This window comes from Opisthocomus hoazin, chromosome 1 (genome assembly GCF_030867145.1).
Source record: "Opisthocomus hoazin isolate bOpiHoa1 chromosome 1, bOpiHoa1.hap1, whole genome shotgun sequence".
In the NCBI taxonomy this organism is placed as follows: domain Eukaryota; kingdom Metazoa; phylum Chordata; class Aves; order Opisthocomiformes; family Opisthocomidae; genus Opisthocomus; species Opisthocomus hoazin.
Genome location: NC_134414.1, coordinates 151,827,823 through 151,849,759, shown reverse-complemented (window position 1 = coordinate 151,849,759; position 21,937 = coordinate 151,827,823). Strand labels below are relative to the sequence as shown.

Below are 21,937 nucleotides of genomic sequence, written 5' to 3'. Positions count from 1 at the left end.
ATGAATTAGGGGCAAAGTATGATTTACGGGGAAACGTGTTGCCTCCTAACCCCTTTGTTGTTACTAATAGCTATTGCAATTATGAAGCATGGGACATTGAAAGTAAAGTAAGATGTCACCTGCTCTGCATTTTTTGCTCAGTTCTGTACTTATGCCCATAAAGCTTGTGCTCACCTCTGTAAACAAGTATGTGCATGACTAACTTGTTACCGTGTGTTATTCCGGAGGGTACCTTTATAAACGTTTGCAAATTCAAGGACCGAATGTGTTGATCTAATATAATGTGAAAAAATTAAAATGTGTTTGTACCTGGAGAACAAAAACAGGTCATTACTAGCTCTGAATTTTTTTCTTCTTTCTCCTTTAAAGCAGTTGTTCGCAGGAAAAAATGCTGCATAGGTCTCTGGTCTTTCAGGTGTGGAGCATCCTACCGTTCCTCTTTAACAATAGTCTTTCAAATAAATATACTGCCTATTGGCTCAGCCAGTGAGATTTGTCACACATACACATGCAAAATATATTTCAAAGACTTATCTGTCATGTAAGTTTTAAAAACTATTTCCCCTTATTGTAACTTTCTGGCAATTAAGGCTACTGATTTACGCGATAACAATTTAATCTATTGTCTTGAGAATCAGACGGATGTGACGTTCAGTCTTTATCTTTCCTTTTAAATGAACAAGAGTTCCTGGCTTGTACAAAAACAAGAAATTTCAGACCAAAGCCATTCCAGTCCTGTCTTCTGAAGGAACACAGGAACAATGGTGTTGTAGGCTGCAAGTGGCAGCTGGAGGAGCTTCTTGTTCATGTGCAAGAGGAATCTCGCACGGAAGAAGGTACATTCATTTCTAATTAAGCCAGTGATAAAATTATAGAGGGTTATATACTGACAGATCTTACTTGATTGTATTCTGATTTGTTAGTGACACCCGCTCTGTTAGAATTGGGGGAAACTTCAAGTCTGCAACTTAAAACAGACTGGGAGGTGAAATGGGGCTGAAGAGAAGGGTTTTATAGCCCGTCTTTTTTTCTTTGCCCGTTTTGTAAAACTGAAGGGTTAACAAAGAGTAGCAGTATCTGATTTGGTCACAATAACACAGTGCATGCACTAAAAATACACCAGCAAGTGTGTAATCTGAGAATAATGCCCATTGTTTTCTTTATCATCACTTTGTAGTTGCATTCCCGTGCAGTTGCCACTGCTTTGCTGTCTCGCAGCAGTAACAGCCTTATGTCAGATTGGCATTTGCAGTGCTATATGAGACTGAGATTTATAATAGATCTTTCTTTTCCCGTCTCTTTTAAAGAAGGCAAACTCAGTGTTTATTTATGTGGCTGGGAGCTGGACCTGTGTAATTGACATCAAAAAGAAGTGTGCATCTGTAAACTGAAATCGGAATTTGTCTTTGCAAAATGTATTCTAGTCTTTAATTTGAAAGTTCTTTTAGAGAAAGGTGTGTCTGGTCTCCTGGCATTAATATATCAAGTGTGGTATATTTAAGCCTCTTTAGTTGCTTATATGATCACTGAAATTAATTCACTTAGATGGAGCTCCCTACAGCTTTCATCCATTAACTGCTGATGTCTTGCTGCAGAGCGCATCTGTAGTGCACCATCTGCATGACACTCATATCCTAATATTATTTTTAAAGGCCTGGCAGTACAGGAGGTAGTTTATAGACATATAGAGAGCAAAGGCTGACGTTTTGATTGTAGAAAGCAGGAGGCAATGCTAAAACTGATTTTGGTGAATGAAAATATTCACTCTGGGTCTCTAATCTCTGCACAATTTCTCCCCTTTACTTCTTGCCCCTGATCTCAGTCGTATTACCACCCTGAAGTCAGTGGGTTATAAGCATGTAGTTATGATGGTCTGCCAGCCAGACCTGTTGGCTGGTGCAAAACCAGTATATTCTTTCCCTTCATGGATGTTTGGGCAGGATGCAAATCTTGTGCAGCAGAGGTGACTTCTACTGGAGCCAAGGTGGCTGATCCAATCTGATGTGCTGCTTCATGACTGTCTGATAAATAATGCTGTGTATTGAAGGGCTTTGTATGTGCAGTGTATTAACTCGGGTAAATTGGAATGTGTGTGTATGTTGGGTTGCATTTCCTGTGGAGGTAGCCCACATTTGCTTGCAATGAGAAGTGAAAATGGGAACAAAGAATAATTATTCTCATAGATTACCTATTTAGAGAAGCGTGAGTGGGTAACTGAATTACTGTGAAACTCTGTGTGGATTAAGGCTTTCTGAAATGTTGTAGAACCTAAAAAATAACTTTATAAAGAAAGGATAGAAAATGGTGAGGTGTTGTGAAATAGACTAAACATCCCAAACTAAGAATATTGTAATCTCTCTCTCTTGATTTTTGACAGATGCTCCTCTTAGCAGTGCTGCTAGTAAACCTACTGCTGGCCACTGTAGTATCAGGTAGGAAAACATGTTTATTTTCTGATGTCTAGGAACGAGAATATGTCTTCCGTGGCTCTTCTGTGAGATCCCCTCTTCCCTCCTCATCCCCCTTTCTTTGTCTGTCTAATCCTGCAATTCTGCCTCAGGCAGTATTCTTATCATGCTGGGGTCATTGATAAAGTTAACTCCTTTTGGTTCTTTAAGCACTTGGTGGAGTCACAAAGACTCTCTGAAGTCAGTGATGTTTGGCTGTACAAACGATGAGGCTTTGCTACTGCCCTATTGATTTTAATGGGATTTCAGACAGGCACAAATGAATGAGCACATGGCATTGCTTAAAGCATCAGGACTTAAATTACCTGTGCAAGGTTTGGGCCAGTAGAAATAAAGGAAAAAAGCCATTTCACTAAAGCATATAATTAAAAAATCTGTGCTAGATCCTATGGGCTGTCATGCCAGGCATACAGTCTGCCTGGAAGCTGCAGCTGAAGGTCCAGGACGTGCAATTATCAGTGTAATAAATTCCAGCAAATTCCCGAACTGCAAAGTTACTGTTTTACATTGCCAGTTATGTTATGTTTTGATATCCAGGATCATCAGGTTCTTTGCTTCAGGAGTCATCAGGTCCACGTTGCAGCCTTTTTGGTAATGATCACATCAAAACTTTTGATGGTTCTTTCTACAACTTTGCTGGGGACTGCAGTTACCTCCTTGCTGGGGACTGTCACAAGCGCTCCTTCACACTCTTAGGTGAGTCTGAGCAAGATACCAAGAAGTAACAAATGCAAAAGATTGTAGGGATGTGGCATTGCGCTTGTGCTGCGTTCCATCACTGAGAAGAAAAGACAAAGAGATGTCCTTTGTCAGATAGGGTGGACCACTGCATAAAAGGATCTTGTTTTTCTTTTTTTTTTTTTTTGAAGGTAGGATTAGTTCTGAGGAAATTCTGTCACTTTGGCTTCTGTTATCTCTTGGTAATATAGCTCACACGTAACTAAGCTGCCAAGGAATGGAGATTTTCTTACTGACTCTTCTAAAGAGGCAAAGTGAGACCTTTTTTAATTTTGAATTTGCAAGGGAAATGTGGCTGTTAAAGCTGAGTACAAGAATAGGAATGACACGACCCTGTAGAACTAATTTTACCTGTATGCTAAATCCCCCCAGTAAGCAGAATCCCATCCTGCCGGACAAAAGGCCTTTGAATTAGCATTAGCCTCTGCAGTGTTATTCTTGGGGATGGGCAAGAAATTATATGAGAGCCAAAACCGTATATCACTTTTGTACCAAACTCTTCTGGTAGATATTCTTGTATTCACCAATAACTGTTCTGTATTAGTCATAGTTTGAGATGACTTTTTACTGACCACAAGTAAATTGAAGTAAACTGATCCCATCACTCTGAAAAGGAACTATATACCAGTTTAATTTTCTTTTGCAACTTGAACAAGTTGGTACAAATTTTTTGAATGTAGAAGAACCCACCAGTATATGTGAAGTATGAATTCATTGCAGTATTTTATGTGATCAATTAAATCTTAAAAAAAACCACTGTAAGCAGACATTTTTTGTTTATATAGGGCACATAAACATGGCATAATCTATTTTTGATTCCTGTCTTAGTATAAGTGCATGGGTTTGCTTTGGTTTTGGATACACGACTGTGAAGTGCAATCTGCGTTGCTGAGTAAAGCATCTAGGCCTGGGCAGAGCTGGCTGCTCCAGAGCAGGAGGTCCAGAACAGGCAAGCACATTGCGCAGGGAGCTGCTGTAAAGTCAAAGCTAGGCAATGGGCAAAAGCAGAGAAAGGACTGTGTCTGAACTCCCCACCCTTTTCTCTCTCGGAATCAAAGAAAGTTGTCTCTGTCTCTATGTGCTGCTCCTTTTGAAAAATTCAGAGTGAGTTGCCCCCCCAGTTGGATAGCCAATATTGGCATCCACCCCTTAAAGACCAGTTGAGATGGTTAGAGGGCTTATCAAGAACGAAGATATCCAAGCTCCTTTCTTCCGTCAGTTCAATGGATTCAACCCCCTTCTCTTATCACTGAGCTGTGGGTTGTTCCGGGGAGGAAACTAGGAAGCGCAAGAGCAAGGCAGATCGTTGGGCACTTGTGCTGTGGAAACTCCTCCAGCATGTTAGGATGGAGAATTCACAGGCTAGAGATGGTAACAGGGAGAGCCGGTGCCGGGTGGTGCGCCTGCCAGTGGCTGATGCCAGCCCTCGTCTTGGGACTCTCCGTCCCTTTCACATTAAACGTGGCTCTTGAAAACGTCAGATGATATGCTCCTAACTCTGCAACGTGTACTTACAAGTTGTCCTTCTGAGTCCCAGAACTAACAATATTTGCTTATGTCTCATCTCTTCAGGTGACTACCAGGATGGGGAGAAAATTGGTTTCTCTGTGTATCTCGGAGAATATTTCAATCTCCGCTTCTCTTTAGATGGAGGCATGATGCAGGAAGACAAAAGGTATCTGTGGGAACAAGTATTCCAACAGAAAAAAAATGATGTTTTTTGTGTGTCATAGTCTGAGAAATTCCTATTTTTCTTCACAGGGTTTCCATACCTTTTGCCTCCAATGGCATATTTATAGAGAAGGAGGCAGGTTATTATAAAATATCCAGCGATGAACATGGCTTTGTGGTGAAGATTGATATCAGCGGGAATATTCAGATACTCCTTCAAGAAAAGCACTATAATAAGACCTGTGGATTGTGTGGCAACTTTAATAAATTTGCTGAAGATGACTTCAGAACTCAGGAAGGTAAGACTATGACTAACTGATTATATTTTAATGTATGCTCTGCACACTTCTCCTGATGGGTGATTCACCAAAGATTTTGTTGATCCAGCAAAATGTTTCTACAAAACCTGTCAGGTACCTTATCTTGATGTGCTGAAAAGCTGTCTGACTAAGTTCTTTCATCTTCCTTGCTCCTGAAAGTAAATTGCTGTCACATCTCATTCCTGAGCAAAGCCCAGAATTCTGAATTTAACACTTCTAGAAACCATGAATCTTGAAATACAAAGATAAAGCTATGGACTAAACAATGTACAAAATAATGTGTGGGTAGACCAACTGGGAGAAGTCCCAGCAAAAAAGATGTTGGGAATACTCGTTGATTCCACTTCTAGTATTTCAGGAGTTAGACAAGTGGGAGTAAGAACAGATAGTGTTGCAATAGCAGAATATTAAACCCTGGGGTTTGCCACTGGCAGGTTTGTACCTGGGTTTGGCATCGAATGCTGTTCTATAAGGTGGTTACCTTTCAGTGACATTTCCCTGTCTGTATGGGCTGTTGGACTGGAGGTGCACCTTATATCACATCAATTCCTAATAAGAGGGAGAGACAAGACTGGTTTTGCTACTGTGTGCACCTGGATGCAAAGTGTGGGTGAAGACTAAGAGTTTTGGAAAAGCCCTGAATATGACTTTGAAGGACTCACTTAGATTTGTGGTATTTTGGAGTGTCTTTTAATTCTTAGCACTTACCTGAAGAGGAAAGGTTTAGAGTAAAGTTAGTGGATACATTAATATATTAAGGTGATAATGTAAAGTATGTATTAAAAATAAATGATACAGAAAATAGAAAGGGAGACAAAGCAACTTGGAGAAGAGCCTGGCAGTGCTCCAGAGATGTTTCTTACTGACACTTGGCATACATCAGCATAGCTTCAATGTACAGAAATAAAATGGTTTCATAGTATGTTGAAGTGATTGATCAGTCCTTCAGCAATGTAAAGTAATAAGAAACAAACTCAGCTCACAGAATTGCTTGGCTGGGGTTGGATACCTTGACGTCTGAATGTGTTGAAATCTGAAGTTTGCATCTGTTTCTTGAGACAACAGTCTCGAGAAAAAGGGGAGTGAGGCTACTATAACAAGCAGGAGCAGCGAAGGAGACAGTATTGCCTTGGACTGTTCACATATAGAAGATTCCCTTCTACTGCTCATGTTTAAACGTGTTTCATGCTGTATTTGTTTAACGTGCCAGAGACTGTATCCTCTCTCTTAGAAAAAGCAGTGCTTTCACAACCACGGATTTCTGAATGTAATGAAGTACATGACAGGATCACTGCTTGGAAGAGCTGAAAAATGATAGAGGAGGTGGCAGAGAACATGTGTAGCTCTTATTGTGTGAGGAAGACCCTGACTTCTGTAACCTGCTTGGACATACAGCTCTGTGATTTTAGCCTGAAGAATAGAAACATATCTCAGCAATTCTGCCAGTTTCTTACTCTGAGATACTCAGTTTTTACTCTGAAATACTCAGTTTTTTACTCTGATACAACAGACCTTTCTTTTAAACTCCTTTATAAGGAATTAGAATTAATTATGTTTGAATTTGTTGTATCAGTGAGGGACGTCATTGCTCCCACATGCAGTTTGTCTCCTTGGCAGCTCTGCTGGTGAGGTGGCCTGTACAAGCATTTCTTAACTTGCTCCAAGTAAAACCAGCTTTTGAGTAATTCAGACTTTTTATTTTTTTAAATTATTTAAGCTAACTTCCAGGTGAGGGGCAACACAAACACCTGGGAGAGGTATATTCTTTAAACGAAAGATCTAGGCAGACTATTGGTAGCCTGTGAAGCAGTTTACGCTTTTCTTTCCGCTGCAGTTTTTATTTGCTCTCATTTTAGCCTGATTATGTCTCAAAGGTCAGCCCAACCCAGGGTGTGAGCTCGGTGTAAGAACGGAGCGATCTGAGAGCACTGATGGGTTACCTTAAGGCTGCCGGCAGACTGAACTCTCCTGCTGCTGTGTCCGTTGCTTCCCGTTAAAATCTGGGCATATTTTGATTTATCAGATTGGGTCCTCGGTTCTAATCCGTTAGATATATTTCTGGACTGGATATGTATTGATAATAAATACAATAAGATCTTTGAAATTCAGAATAATAATGTGCAATGGAAGCACAGTGCACAAAGGAAAAAGACAATGATCTAATGTTGCCAAGAAGATGGGCTCTCCTCTGGAAACCCCCAGGGAGCACTATGCAGTTGTGAATGCCAGAGGCAAAGGAAGAGCGATGATGCTAGAAGTTATGCATCAGGTATTGCGCTATAGCCCATGAGCTTGTCAGGTAGCTGAGATGTGTTAAACCTTCCTTCGGGTTTTATGAAGGCTGGGCAGGCACCTCAAGGTGTGCTAGACTTTAAACTGCTTTGATTTGGGCTGAAATGGTAACCTGGTGTCCTTGCCTGGTAGGAGGGGAGCGTATTAGAACCACTGTGATGGAAAGAGATCTGCAGCTGAAATGTTTTCTTCTGTCTCTCACAGACTGTAGCTCATACAGTTTAGAAGCTAATGCAGTACTTTAATATAATCTTCATATCTGCCTGCATAGGAGGAAACTCGTGTGATTTGATGGCCCATTTCTAGGGCTTCTTTTTGGCACCGGAGGACCAGATCCCAAATTTGTGCAGAAGTCGGAGTTGTCATGGGTACAATCTAGCCCATAAATGCTGACTTTCGTGTAGCATCACGCGTTTTGGACTCGTTTCAACAAAACGTAAATGTTTATGTTGAAAACAAGACAACACAATTTTTCTGTATTTTAGAAAAAAAAATAAATTGTGGTTTAATAGCACAGAGGGTTAGTTTGGTTTGCTCCTAAGAAAGTGCATACTGGACATTACTGCTTACAGCAAGTAAATAAAGGAGGCGTGAAGGAAGGGGTGTTTAAGCTTAATGAACAGTGTGCAATTGTTTTTCTTTTGTCTTGATATATTTATACTCATGTTCTATAATCTATCCAGTCATGTGCTACTTTCATGGCACCCATGACTCCTCACTGTGTTTTGGTGTGGAAACTGAAAATTGATAGTCTGATGAAAGGATAATGCATGTTGCTTCTGTGTACACTTCTGGTGCTCAATTATTGAGCTCCTGGAGGTCTAAGTGATGTGACTCAAGCTATGTCCTCAAGCTTCCACCACCTTTCCTTTCCTACCCCTAGCAAATTGACACTAGTAGGACCCAGCTTTGAAGGTAGTGGCCTTAGGCCGTAGCTCTTGAACCTCAAAAAAAAACCCCAAACAAAATCTCACAGTAGGTTTCAGAGTTACAGTCACACATTGTCATTCAGAAAGGGGATGGGGGGCTGAGTCACGCTCTTTGACATAGTTGGTTACTAAACCAGTTCATCCTGCGGAGAAGTGCTCATGTCCTGTCGAGACTTACAAACAAAATTGATTCTGTCGTACATGGTTGCTTGTTTGTCGGATGTGTCAGTAAAAACAAGCCAGCTGCCCCTTGAGAGTTTGTTCTCACACTCTAAGCAGAACTAAAATATAAAAAGAAAGTTCTCAGAAGCTTTCCGGAGTTTTTTGTTTGGTTTTTTTGGTTGTTTGTTTTTCCCTTAGATCCTAATGAAGGAGTTAATTTCTCCTCTACTTTTTCTTGCCAGCTGGGCTCTGGTTCTTTATAGCCATCCTGTGAATGCTTCCAAGACTTGGTAATTGAACAGGCTCTTCTTTCCAATGTCATCATACACTTCTAACTCGTTGCCAGTCTTTGCTGATATCAGCAACATGAAGTTGAGTCCTTTCTAGATGCTCAGGTATCTATTTGGCAGCCTTCAGCCCCTGGCGTTTGAGCATCTCATGATCATTGTAATGAGCATTTTACAACTGGGCATCCAAAGCACAGGCCAGAAGAGATGACTTGCATAAATCTGTAGAGGAAATCTGACACAACACGGACCACTTGATCCTGATATCTCCTCAGGGCATGCAAACATGAGCAAGCGGCCAAAACCCCACAGCCTTGCAGGGTGTTAGTGGCTGAAGGGCATGCTCTCACCTTGCAGAAAGCGTAGGGTCATTTCTCCCCAGTGTGAGAGGCTGCAGTGCAAGCTCATGGAGCTTATTTGTGTGCCTGCAGCCTCAGTCTTTGCCTGGTACTCTTATTTTTGAGCTGTCTCACAGTGATATTGTTGTGATAGGCGCCTTGAGCACAAGGTGGTTATTGCCAACGTTTTGCCTTGCGTGAAGATCAGTCTTAAAGTAGACAAGCAGCATACCGGTTTCACACTTCAAAAGGACCTCGTGATGCTAAGACCTAGATATCATAGTAAACACTGATTTTTCCGTCAAGAGTGGACTTCATCTATCTGAAAATCAGATAAGCGAAAGCAACTGTTCTGACCAAAAAAAGGGGAGCAGGGTGGAAGTCTTGCCCAGATCATGTCAGTTTGATGTGTGGTTTTGATTTGTTTGGTTTTGTTTTGCTTTGTTTTTATTTGTCTCCAAAGAGATAGAGACATGAGGGCAGCAATTAGAGCACTGCAGTCATAGTCCAACAGAAGGGCCCTGGAGGCCCTGCCTGCTGCTCAGATGGTAGGTGGGTGGCCCTCTCCTAGAGGACCTTGGCAGGGTCATCGAAGTAGCGGGGTGTTTCTGGGACACGGGGAGAAGGTGAGATTTGGGTTGTGCTTTAACCTCCTGAACGCATCTTGGATCTTCAAAGGAGGCTGCATGCTGGCGAGCTGCCTGGGTGTCTGGGCTGTTGAACAGCCTGTTCACACGCTGGTACCAGTCCGTGCTGTGGTCTACATCAGGCACCAGTTCTTCAAGCACTTGTCCTGCATCCAGCTTTGATTTCATTACCTTTTGTGAAAGCATCTATTTTCAGCGTGCTTCCTGCAAGACTTAGACAAAACCAATGTTTTAGCAAAAATCCCACCCGGGCTCTCCGGAGGGTTGCTAGGTGTCCGGCTCTGACGAGCCCTGGCTAGGAGTTGTTTCTCCAGTGTCTTGGCTGCTTAGAGAAGGAGGAAAAACAGAATGTGCTGTGTGGGAGAGGAGGGCAGTCGCTGCGTGGTGGGTGTGCAGTGCTGGAGTCAACAGCTGAGCTGCCAGGCTGCTCTCTTAGTAGTATCATCTGCACACTTAAGGAACCCCAGGTTTTTTTTAGGCTGTTTTTGTTGTGTTGTGCCTTCCACCACCTTTCCTACCTTACTGAGTCCTTCCGCAGAAGGAGATGGAGGTGTTGGGTGAAAGGCACTGGTGGTGGCAGCTCCTCTTCCCTCTTCCCTCCACCCGGAGCAGTCAGATGTGCTGGAGATAATTCTCCCTCCCTGCTTTTCTTCCCGGAGCCTCATCGAGTAGGTGAAATACTTGAGAATCACCACACTGATTGACAGGGTGTGTAGCGCAGAGCATGGGTTGAAGAGTCCTCTCCAAAGTTCCGCTCTGCAGAAAAAACTTATCCCCATGACCCCAAATTATTAAGCAGCTCGGTGGCCCCCACATTAGTGCTCTTCTGGGGGTCAGTGAAACCTTCATGTCCAGCTGCTTTTCACCTTTCCAGGAGTATGAATTGCATCTTACTGTGCGTTTGCAAAGCTGCTCATTCAATGAAAATACGAGTACCCTGAAAATACATGTTCTATTGAATTTGTGTTGTTGGAAGTAATAACTAATGATATTCAGTGAGATGCTGTGCGTCTTCAGTGACTGTGCTGTTTAGCATTGAGGACAAATCTTCTGGGGGAAAAGCAGGCTGGCAAAAAAAATTACATGCAGTCTTGCAGCATTCTCATTTTAAAGTCACAGTGCCTCTCCAGGCCTTTATCTGTTGCCATAGGTCACTTAAGGCTACACTGGGCAAATCACAGGAAAGATACACTGTCAGCTATCTCGCTTTGTTCATTATTATCTTAGATTTTTGCTGTCATGTGTTGAGGGGACTTACCTGGGTCAGGACCTTGAACTATTGAGCAAACCCCAATTGATCAAGTCTAGCCAGCTGCAAACTGCTGGTAGCTCAGTTTTTGGGCCCCCAGTACTTTCCAAGGAGGAAGAACTGCTCTGGCAAGCTGTTGACAAATCCCTTGTGCCTGTGAAATGGTCTGCTAATAGAGAGACAGGGGCTTGCAACAAGAAGGTTTGAAGAGCAGGTTCCAAAAAAAACCCCAAACAATCCACAAAAGTTTTGAAATTACTTATTTTGAAAAAGTCTTGCTTGAAAGTATGAATCATAGAATAGAGCAGGGGAATTAAGATTTTGTACTATAAATGTTGCATAAAAGAACTACCTAAGAGATATAAATTTACAAGCACCACAGAAGAAAAAATCTAGTGGAAGGGGAGAAATGCAAAAACAGGTGACCAGCATTTCAGGGCCAACAGCTGTCCCAACCTTCAAATCTTAATTATGGGTAAATGAGGAGCTGGTGGTACCTGCTGGTGGGGAGCTCAGCATGGAAATGCATCCAGAGCTGGAGGAACACCGCTTCAGAGCGGAGCCCATCTGCTGTGGTATGTAATGGTTAGTGTGAGGCTGTGTTAGTGCAAATAAAAGGGAATGTATTTAATTTGGCGCCTTGCTTCTCATCAGACTAGATGTCATTGTTACTCTGATCTTTACAATCTGTGGCAAGCTAAAGGGTTGTGTTTTTGTTGTTGCTGTTTTTTTTTCTTTTCCTGTGCTGAGTTCTGGCTGCATAGATGAAGTTTTCATGCCTTTTACCACCTTTCCCTGTCATCCTTTCCTCGGAGTCTTCCTTTTTTGACATCTGCTGTGGGCCTAACCTGTGCTACATTCGTAAGTCTCTAATTTCTAGTTTACAAAAAAAAAGTCTACTAAATGCTACTGGCTTTATTATATCTGCCTTAACATTGTCAGTGAAGTTTTCATGACTGCTCTTTAGTTTAGGAACAGTTTTAGTGTTCGGTATATTCTGTGTGTTTGTACTTAATTTACAGCAGGTAGCTCAATGAAATTTTAATGATATGTATATAATGATATATTACAAAATATTAAAATATTATATAGATATGTTTGGAAAGCATTTCTTTTGTTTTCTAGATACAGTCAGGTCATGTTTCAATGCATGCTTTGCATAAGATCTTGGGAGTGCATTAGCAGTGGCAACTGGTATTCTGACGTGCAGCACAACAGGGTTTTAATGTTACAGAACTGAGAGAAAGTCATGAAATGAACTGTTTTGTAGCAGGTGCCCACAGAAGGAAGTAGAAGTAGTCCTCAAATCATCCAGGCCATGGGAGGCAAGAGGAGGAGGAGGAGGGAACATTCCCTTTCTGGGAGGATCCCCCTTCTCAGAAGGATGGAGCAAGAGAAGCAGAGAGGTGGCTTGCGTCTCCCAGGAAGCAGCACCCTTATAGATTAACTCCTTCAGTTTTGCTTTTTGCTGCAAAGTGGGTGCAAATCTTGCCAAGCCTGAGTGAGGAACTCCTTGTAATAGGACAGAGGTGCATGTTTCAGGACAGTTTACGCAGTAAGATCATGGGCCCAAGCAATGGTGGTGTACGTTAAGTTTCTTTGTATGCAAGATTTAGTTTCAGTTAGAAGGAGAAAATCAAGGCTAGCTGGGATCAGGAATGCTAATACTTTCATCGACTGGGAAGAACATCTTCATGTTGTTTGACTCTCTAATATGCCTTGTGTTTTATTGACAACTCTCAAATGGTAGGAGAATGTGTAGGCATGCTTGGGCTTCTGCAGATTATAGCTGACCAGCAAGCAAGTCCTGCCATGTCCATGCAGGTGTGAGAAGAGCTGGGAGCTGCCTTCTGCAGGCTTTAGCTGATCTGTCCTTGAGCTCAGAGAGGTCCTCTGTAGCAGTCAGTCTGGATCACTGGAAGAGGCGTTTCTACAGTCAATCCATCTGGAATAGAAATTCATTTAACATGATAATTTTTGTTTTTAAAAACAGTTTTAAGCAGACTTTTGCATTGATAGCAGCCAGTAATGACCACTTGTTTCTCAAACGCCTAAACAGCCATGGGCTTCTCCTCCTCTTCGTTCACAGGGACCCTTGTGGGAAACAGTTATGATTTTGCGAACTCCTGGGCTTTGCACAGTGAAAACAAGCGGTGCAAGAGAGTGCAGAGTCCAAGCAACACCTGCAACATTTCATCTGATGTCGCAGAGAAGGTTGGTGCCGCACGATGCAGTTCTGGTTTCAGTCCTCCCCTACCTGAAGGCAGCTCGCCTGCCCTTTGGCAGAAGAACACAAATGCTTCCTTGAATCCGTGTCTGTGCCTAACGTGGTCCCCCCTCAGCCAGAGGGTAGGATGTGAGGTGTGGGAGATACCTCTTTGGGGTGTCTGAGGTGCAGTGTGGCCTGAGATAGCTTACTGGGCACTGACCTTGCTGCTGCACTGGACAAAGGCATGCGGCTCCTCGTCCAGCCTGGTGGGAGTGAACCACGGGGCTGGTGGTGGCCTTGTGCAGGTCCCCGCTGCGGTACAGTGGGTTCAGGTGCGGCAGAAGGTGAGGTGACCCATCCACAGCGCCCGCCTGTGCTGTCCGCGGGTGCTCCCGGCCTCACTGGGAGCCGGCGTGGGGCTGGGCGCAGGGTGCAGCTGCGTGCCCGCAGGTCCTGAGCTGGTGACTTCCAGCCCTCCCTGTGGACTCTGGCTGGTGGTAGCAGCAGGATTTCTGCACTGGGCTCTGCTGGGTGGGGTGGGGAAGTGACCTTGGAGGCTGCACGTTATGACCCGGGTCTTGTGTACATATGGTGTTGGGACAGGAACAGTTTACTCACTACTTAGTGAGTGAAATTTTTCTCTGCTACTGCACCCTGCCTGTTGCAATTCTTTCTAAAACTGTTATAGATACATGCTCCCCTCTTCCTCTCCACCCCAAAACTCCCAAACCCAACACACAAGCATCAAATAGATAAACAAATTAACAGCTCATTTGAGCCGAAAGTGTGAGCTGCTGCCGAAGGAACTTTGGTATTGCGTGGGAAAGATGGGTTTCAGTGGTGTCTGTAGAAAAAGGTAGTTAATTCCCTCTCTGATTTTGCCAGCAGGGAAAAATGAGTTCTGAAGCCTTTGTGGGCACCATCACCGCAACAGTGTTTGTGAATGTGTGGCAGTTCACGTACCTGGGAGTCACCACAGTGGGGAGATGCTTCAGCCAGGCTATTTTTTGTGGCAGCACACCACAAAGTTACGGCAGTTACAAAGCGAGCAAAAGCAAGCAGAAGCAGAAGCACTGTAATGGTTAATTATAACATTTTTATATCCCCTGTCCCTCACCCCCAGAGTCTCATTGGTGACGGTCTTTTGGTATGTAGTATTTTGGTATTCTTCTGATTGGTCATCGTGTGTCCATTCACACGACCTTCATGCTTATCGAAGAGTTGGATTTTCCCATCCTGTTTTTTCGTTCCTTTCCTCCTGTTTTTCAGCCACAGGTGTACAAAATAATTAGATCATAGATATGGCTCTGTTCCATCAAGACTGTTAAGGCCACCCGCGGCCCAGCCGATTCCCACAATTTTTGACAGAGGAGCTGTTGTCTGTAGATGTTGCAAAGGCCCTGTGCCACCAGGCAATTTCCCTTCCCAGGAGGACGAGGATCCTTCAGCTGTGCGTATAGATCATAGCTCTGATTTGTTGAGGAAACGCAGAACTGCTTGTCTCACCCAGCTCTGTGACCTCCTTTGCTGCATCAACCTTTTTCTTCTCCTCTTTTACAAGTGTAAACATATTCCTGGTTTCCCTTAGACACAGGGCGGGCACATGAGGATGGGCACCGGCTCAGGGAGGAAAGCAGGAGGAATAGGTACTGACTGCACGTGGTGTTACAGCTTATACCTGTGATGGTGAACTGAGCCTTCATCCGTTGAGGGTGGGCGTCTGATCTCGTGTACTCTGTTGCAAATTGGAATGATCTGGTGGTTGCCAAGTTTAGATTTAGGCCAGAGTAACTGAGGCCAAAATTTAGCTGCCAGTTTCTTGCAATGCAAGTCCTGTAGACTGACACTTGTTAAACCAGGCTCAGATGATTTCCAAAGAGTAGTAGCACTTCCCAGACCATACCTGCTCTACAGATACTTCAAGTGCTGATTTCCTAGTTGCCTGGAAAAAGCTAACTAAGGCTCGGACAAGCTTGCAGTTTTCTGACTATTTATGCTTCCGCTAAGCTTTTGGTTGGGGATGCTTTTATTAGACAAGTTCTGATATTCAGTGAAGCATGCTCATGCCCCTTAGCACTGTAGCTTCAGCCTCGCAGCCTGCAGACTTGGCTGAGGAAACACAGCAGAGATTTCAGGTTGGAAATCTCCAGCCTACGTTTCTTGTTTGAGCTGAGCTGGTGTGCGTGGGGTGTTTCTGTCAGGGGTGGGACTGATTCAACATCTGACTTGAGTAATGGTACGTGGTGCCAAGGGTGTAACCAAAGCATGAGGGCTTTCAACCTGGCTGAGATGTCCTCTGAGGGAGAGGAGTTCGTTTTAAACCCAGTCACAGCTCTAGAACAGGGCTAGTTCTTGTGACTGGTTGTGGCTGCCAGAATTCCATCTACTCAGGCAAGTTTCATGTTTAGAAAATGTCAACGTTGCAGCTGAGGCCAGGGAGTGGCGTGCAGGGCGAAATCCTGTCTGATGGGTAGACTGCAACTAATGCGAGTGTTATACAGATCATGTTAAATATTGATGCTTTGTTGGATAAAGTTTGCTCTCCCGCAAACTGGATGAAATTATCGTCTCTCTCGTGTGAGTTCGTGAGCTCACAGCATTTAACATCGGCTTAATTTATTCACTATGCAAGAATAAACACAGTGCTATTAATAGAAGTCTGGTCAAATGAGTGCCTGCTGAAGAATGTAGGGCTCTTTAATAGCGTGCTTTGTTTGCTTGCTTCAGCTTCAGGAATGTAAATCTCCTCCATCTCCCAGCCTCCCTCCCTGCCAGGCGATCAGCTGCTAGGTGGGGACAACAACAGCTTCAGCTCAGTGCTCTCCTCCCGCCCCCGTCTCCCCACTCGGGGTAGATCTGTGGTTTTCTTCGCCCTCGCTGCCCCCCCCACCACAACAGCATCCTTGGAAATGCAAGATCCTGGGCAAGGTGCAGCAAAGCCAGAAAGCCCTGTTGCTCTCTTGTCTTCAAATCATAGAAAAGGTGGACAATTTGGTGTTCTTTAATAAGCAAGAGCTCTCATCTTGATTAATGGCTCCATGCATCAGCTGACGGTCTTCAGCCAGCTCACGCTCTTACCCTGCTGTTGCTCTGGGCCTCTCCCTGCCCTCCACCTCAAAAACATGTACACACTTACGTGTGTTTGACTACTGCTCTGGCTGCAGATACGGTTTCTTCTCAGATAAATCTGTTTCCCTCCTAGGGCTGGAGGCAGCTTGGCATCTGCACGGTGGAGCTGCCTTACCTTGTGATCCAGAGAGCATGCCAAACTGGGTAGCATCGGAGGGAGGGAGCTACCACCTCCCCACCGTGCCCTGCCCTCTCCAGCTGCTGTTTAAATAGTTACCAGAGAGAAAGCGCTTCTCTGCCTTGCCTGATCCGTTTTTTCACCACTCGGATGTGGTGATTTAGGCTGCCTGTTCAATGAAATATTGCATTCTAATAGCCTTGCAGATGACTAACAGCGAAGGTGACATGGATCTTGAAGTATAAAACGGAGTGATGTGGGTAACTGTGGTAATGAGGTAGCCTTGAAAACAAAAATACACGTTTTAAAGCGTTACAATTGATTTATGCATTCTTAGATGTTAGCTTTATTTTCTAGATTCCACCTCTAATAGAAACGATGCATGGATGCCACAGTTCACTGTATTCTTTGTTTTTTTCTTGCTTACTCAGAAACTATACCTATAACATGTTAGATGTGAAAATGACTGAAATTAGAATTCAATTAATTTCTGCTTTTGCTGAAATTCAGCTTTTGCTGTGATTAGTAAGAAAAAGTCCCACTGATATCCCATGGACTACTTTCATATGCAATAAAGACATAGCATTTATCCCCAGATCTGAAAGCAAGTTGGTGATGTTTTCAAGTTTTGGACCATAATTTGTGATGATAGGGGTTGCAAACAGGTCCAGCAAATATATTTTAGGGGTGAAAATGAGGCTCACAATATCTAAAATCTCATTTTTCTGCTCCTGAAATATACAGGTTAGCTGAATCAGCATTCGCATGAAATGACTTTTGTCACTTGTTATTATGTTTGTTCAAACATACAGCCAGCATTTGGTGTGCTAAATATGCTGGCTTTGGGTGCTTTTTGCTTGCAAAGATGTTAGGATAAATTGTTCTCCATTCGGTGAGTGAAGATGTATTCTGAAAAACTATACCCAATTATGGCACCAAAATATACCCTTCCTGAATGATCTGGAGAAACACTTCTGGGTATCTGTGTACATTGGGTTTAAATTCAAGGGAAGAAGAGGGTGTGTTTGCTTTCTTCTGTTGTTTTTTAGGTTATATCTCTTTACTGGCAATTGGTAAGCAATAGATAAGGGCAGTTCATGCAGAAGCAGAAGGCAACGCCACAGAAATTGGAGGAATGTACAAAATTCCACCTACGGCTGTGTGGTGGGACTGGGGCAGAGAGAAGGTCAGCAAGTTTGCGGTCGCTAAGGGTTGGCAGTGCCAGGACACCGCCAACCCGTTTAAAGAAACACTTAAAATAGAACTCATGCAGAAGTCCAGGGAGAAGTTTCAAGACCTTCAGCTGGGTTTCGGATACTGCAGTAAGTTCTGCTGGTTTAAATCTTACAGCCATCTGTACTCTAAGCACTGTTTCAGCTTGAGGCTTCGTTCCCAGGTCTGTTGGTTTTAGAGGTTTTGTAGTCTTTGTGGAGCCGCTTCCAGGACTGTTGCTCCATGAGCAGGAACGCCACAACAAGTGGGTGAGGCTGCCGGTATCTGGTGCTCAGCACATATGTGCATTGTCCTCTGAACTAAAGAACAAGGACCTCTCTTAGTTCAGCCTGACCATTAAGCTTTACAGAAAGGAGAGAAAACAAAAATAATTTGCAGAATGGTTTAAGTTGGAAGGGACCATTGCAGGCCATCTAGTTCAACCCCCTGCTTGCAACAGGGCCATCCTAGATCAGGTTGATCAGGTCCTTGTTCCCTCATGTTTTGAGTATCTCTCTGGTTCCACAGCCTCTCTGAACACTTATTCCTGTCTTTGACCACCCTCAAGGTGATTTTTTTTTTTTGTTTGTTTTGTATCTATTTGGATAGATATATATTTCAGCTTATGTTTGTTAATTCATCACAATAATTGAGATACATCTAAAAGATGGGAAAATTTCAGCTATCATTTGTTGTATAAATTCACTGGAAAATCTGAAGCAATTTGAATGGCAGGAAGACCTTTACGTAGAGAAAATGATCTGTTTGTTGCTTTCTAACATATATCACTTGGTTTTTTGATAATCAGCTAGAGCTCAGTCGTTAGGTGTGTTGTTATTGAACACGACCAAGACCAAAGAACATGACAGGAAAAAAAAAACGGGGGTTAATTTTTGTGTGTGTGTGGAATCGTCTTTGTTTTTAAATTCACTTTCATGTCTGACATTTACTCATATGCAATAAACATGGTCGTAAAAGATTTTCTACTAGTTTTACTGTTTAATGGACTGTACAGAGTCTGAGTTCTATTGCAACATAACAGATGAGTTGTATTACCTGTTTAGCAAGGCCATTACCTTATTAAGAAAACTTATTAACACAGCCCCTAAGTGGGCTTATTCCATATGCTGATTTTCTATTGCGTTTGATGGTGTCTGGATCAAGGTTTTGATCCAGGAGTTGCTGCACTGTTCATCCTCTGAATGTCTCTGAGCTCACTTTTGCTTATATCGGCTTCATCTTGAAGCACTGCTTTAATAGCCTTTTTGGCTGCTTCTGTTGTTGTTACTTCCACCCTTAGGGCACTTTTTCAGCTTTCCGTACTTCTGTGTAGTCTCAGAGAAACACCAACCACCATTTATGCAGTTCCTGCTCCCTTCCTTCTAGTCTTTTTGTCCAGCTGGTTCAGCATGGTGGCTGCTGTCTGGGCATCAGAATTATTCCAGGCTGGAGCTGATTTTCTGGAGGACAATCACGTTCAGCTCTCTAATGGCGCTCAGTTAGCATTGACCTTGCCTCGGCAGGAGGGTTGGACTAGATGACCCACAGAGGTCCCTTCCAACCCCTACCATTCTGTGATTCTGTGTTTCCCTGAGGCCTTTCTCAGAAAGCTCAAAACCTCTGTGTATGCGGTTGTTCACTGAGCACTTTGCTAAACTCTAAATTTATTCCCAATGGGCCAGACATTTCTGGTTGCTTTGTTTTCATAAGCAAGAAGTTCTCTCTCTGTTGAGACTGGTGCTAGCTTTAGATGATCACCTGGACAAAACACCCTTTAGCAAAAAAAAAAAGTCCATTCTACTCTGCAGTTTTCCTGTACAGGTATACCATCTGCCATTCAGGGAAGACATCTAGATCTCTGCTGAACTCTGTGGGTTTTTTTGCTCCCCATTTTTCCATTTTTCATCTCCCCAAAAAAGAAAACATGACTTTTTTTTTCTCTGTTATTTGGTGTTGTTTTTTTCTTTTTCTTTTTTTTTTTTTTTCCACAGCAACATGTATGTGCTGTCACCTCAGGTACCTGTGAAGGTATTCAGGAGCAGTGCTCCTTACTGTGAACTACTCTGAAGAACGTGCCCCACCCCTAACCACTGTGTCTAACACCTAAAATATACAGCATGGGTACATCTGCATGTATAAAACACTGACAAATAAGTAGAAGAAAGTTATGCTTCAATGATTTATGCGAGGGTTTTGTCAGAAAATAATTTTTCCATTTATCTAAACTCAGTGTGATCCTTTCAGAAAGTTTCGTAGAGGACCTCAGACCTACTGAGCTGTGACATAATGCACACATAACAGAAAGTCTGTTTGGGAGGGTCCCTTGGAGGATTCAGCCATAAACTAAGTTTTCCTTAGGTTTTGTTTCATGTACAGCTAAGTTTCATCTTATCTTGCTGCCATCTGAAAGCAGATGTCTTGGTACCATCCCCCCTCCATCTCACTGTGCAGTCCTCTCCTTACACTAGCTGTCACCATGCTGATTTAACTCACAGGAAGAGCTGAACAAACTGCTCTTCTTCCCTGGGTTATTTTTCTGCCATTTATCAGAGTTAAATTGACCTGTTGTGCATCAGACAAGCCAGCAGGAGCCACGGGAACATGTGGCCAAAAGTGGGAAACAAATTGAATTCCTCGGATTCCAGTCAGACTTGATCTTTCAGCCTGAAACTTATTTTGTTCCTTCATTATCCAAAAGATGCTCTGCTCGTTTTTCTTCCTAAGTACCTCAGTTGCAGGTTCCTCTCCCTTGCTGTGGGTGTCTTCCTGGTACTCCAGACACCATCTGGTTCTTCGCTGGGTAGAAAGAAGTTCTTTGCTTCCCTCCATTTGCTGACTGATTGACTGACATGTTTCTGTGTGAAATATCCCTTATATGACACTCTATTTTATAATAATCAGTATATTAATGTACCTCTGTGTATACAGAGGTGTGGTGAATAAATGGATGTAGCTCACTACTAGCTCTTGACTATGATGTTATTTAACTACATGGTGGTGTTAAATAATAACCATCATGTTATTTATCAACAGTGGTGACGATGTGTTTGGACAAGTTGGGTTTTTTTCCTCCCTTCTTTCTGAGACTGTAGTAACTCATTTTGTCCCTTTTTCTCCCGTTCTACCTTTGCTCCTCACTTGTCATACAGGGTGTCATGGAAACCTGCCAGCTGCTAAGAACATCTCTGACCTTCTCCCGGTGCCACCATCGAGTTGATCCAGAGCCATACATTGATCGCTGTGAAGGAGACATCTGTGCCTGTACCCAGGGCATGGACTGTCACTGCTCGGTGTTCCTTGATTATGCCAGAAGCTGCGCACATGAAGGAGTGATTTTGGACGGATGGCCTGAAGAGAGCTCATGCAGTAAGCTGACAGGTTATTCCTGGGCTGCTTCTCCCAAATGAGATCATGCCTGTCTTGCAGATTTATGTGCTGCAGCTAAAAGCAACTGGTGTTTTTCTAGGATATTGATTCTGGTTGATTCAGGCATGACAGGGTAAATTCTGAAGTGCCTGTCGCTTCCATTTATCTGAAATGCCTTTGCTCACTCCCCTTTTCAGCTCTCCATCACTCACCTTTTTCTCGAAGTTGTTGTTCCTAAGACAGGATTTTTTGAACCATATATGAAGAAGATCCTGAGCTGCTACAGATCCCACCATGGTATACAAAGTCAATGAAGGCCTATTTGATACACAGAGGTATAGACTAGGATGTTTAGGAGCTATTTCATGTATGGTCCAGATGTGTGATGTTGCCTAGCCTGTACTTGTCAGTCAGCATCCTTGTGGAAGGTTCTCCTTAACGATTTTTTTCGTAAAGACAATTGTTTCATTCTTTATTTGCTTGAAACAATTATATGGAAAATGAGATGTTGCCTTTTTTAAGCCAAATTTTGTCTAGGTTAGAGACACTGATTGCATCTTGAAGTGGTGCCTTTATTAGCCCAGTTTTGCTGAGGTCAGAGGTCCTGTTTGCATCTCTGCTAAGATTTTGCAATGAGGAAGTGCATAGATTGACTGGGATGGATTGCCTTTACAGAGGAAAGGTCATGTTTGCACCCAGCATTGATATACACCTATACCTCCACTGGAGTACTGTGGTTGAAAGCATAAGCACACAAATGAATAATGATAAAAAAAAAAATCAATCCTCTAGTATCATATTC

General features: G+C 43.1%; 1 protein-coding gene across 1 annotated transcript in view; it reads left to right on the top strand.

Moving 5' to 3' along the window:
* The first annotated feature begins 717 nt into the window (after positions 1–717).
* VWF (von Willebrand factor) overlaps positions 718–21,937 on the top strand; it is a 145,887-nt gene continuing 124,667 nt past the window's right edge. The window contains exons 1-7 of the mRNA XM_075441816.1: positions 718–836; positions 2,378–2,432; positions 3,006–3,164; positions 4,779–4,881; positions 4,968–5,176; positions 13,191–13,315; positions 20,919–21,135. Coding sequence (XP_075297931.1) covers positions 807–836; positions 2,378–2,432; positions 3,006–3,164; positions 4,779–4,881; positions 4,968–5,176; positions 13,191–13,315; positions 20,919–21,135 — 898 coding nt within the window. The 5' untranslated portion in view covers positions 718–806. The remainder of the gene's footprint in view (positions 837–2,377; positions 2,433–3,005; positions 3,165–4,778; positions 4,882–4,967; positions 5,177–13,190; positions 13,316–20,918; positions 21,136–21,937) is intronic.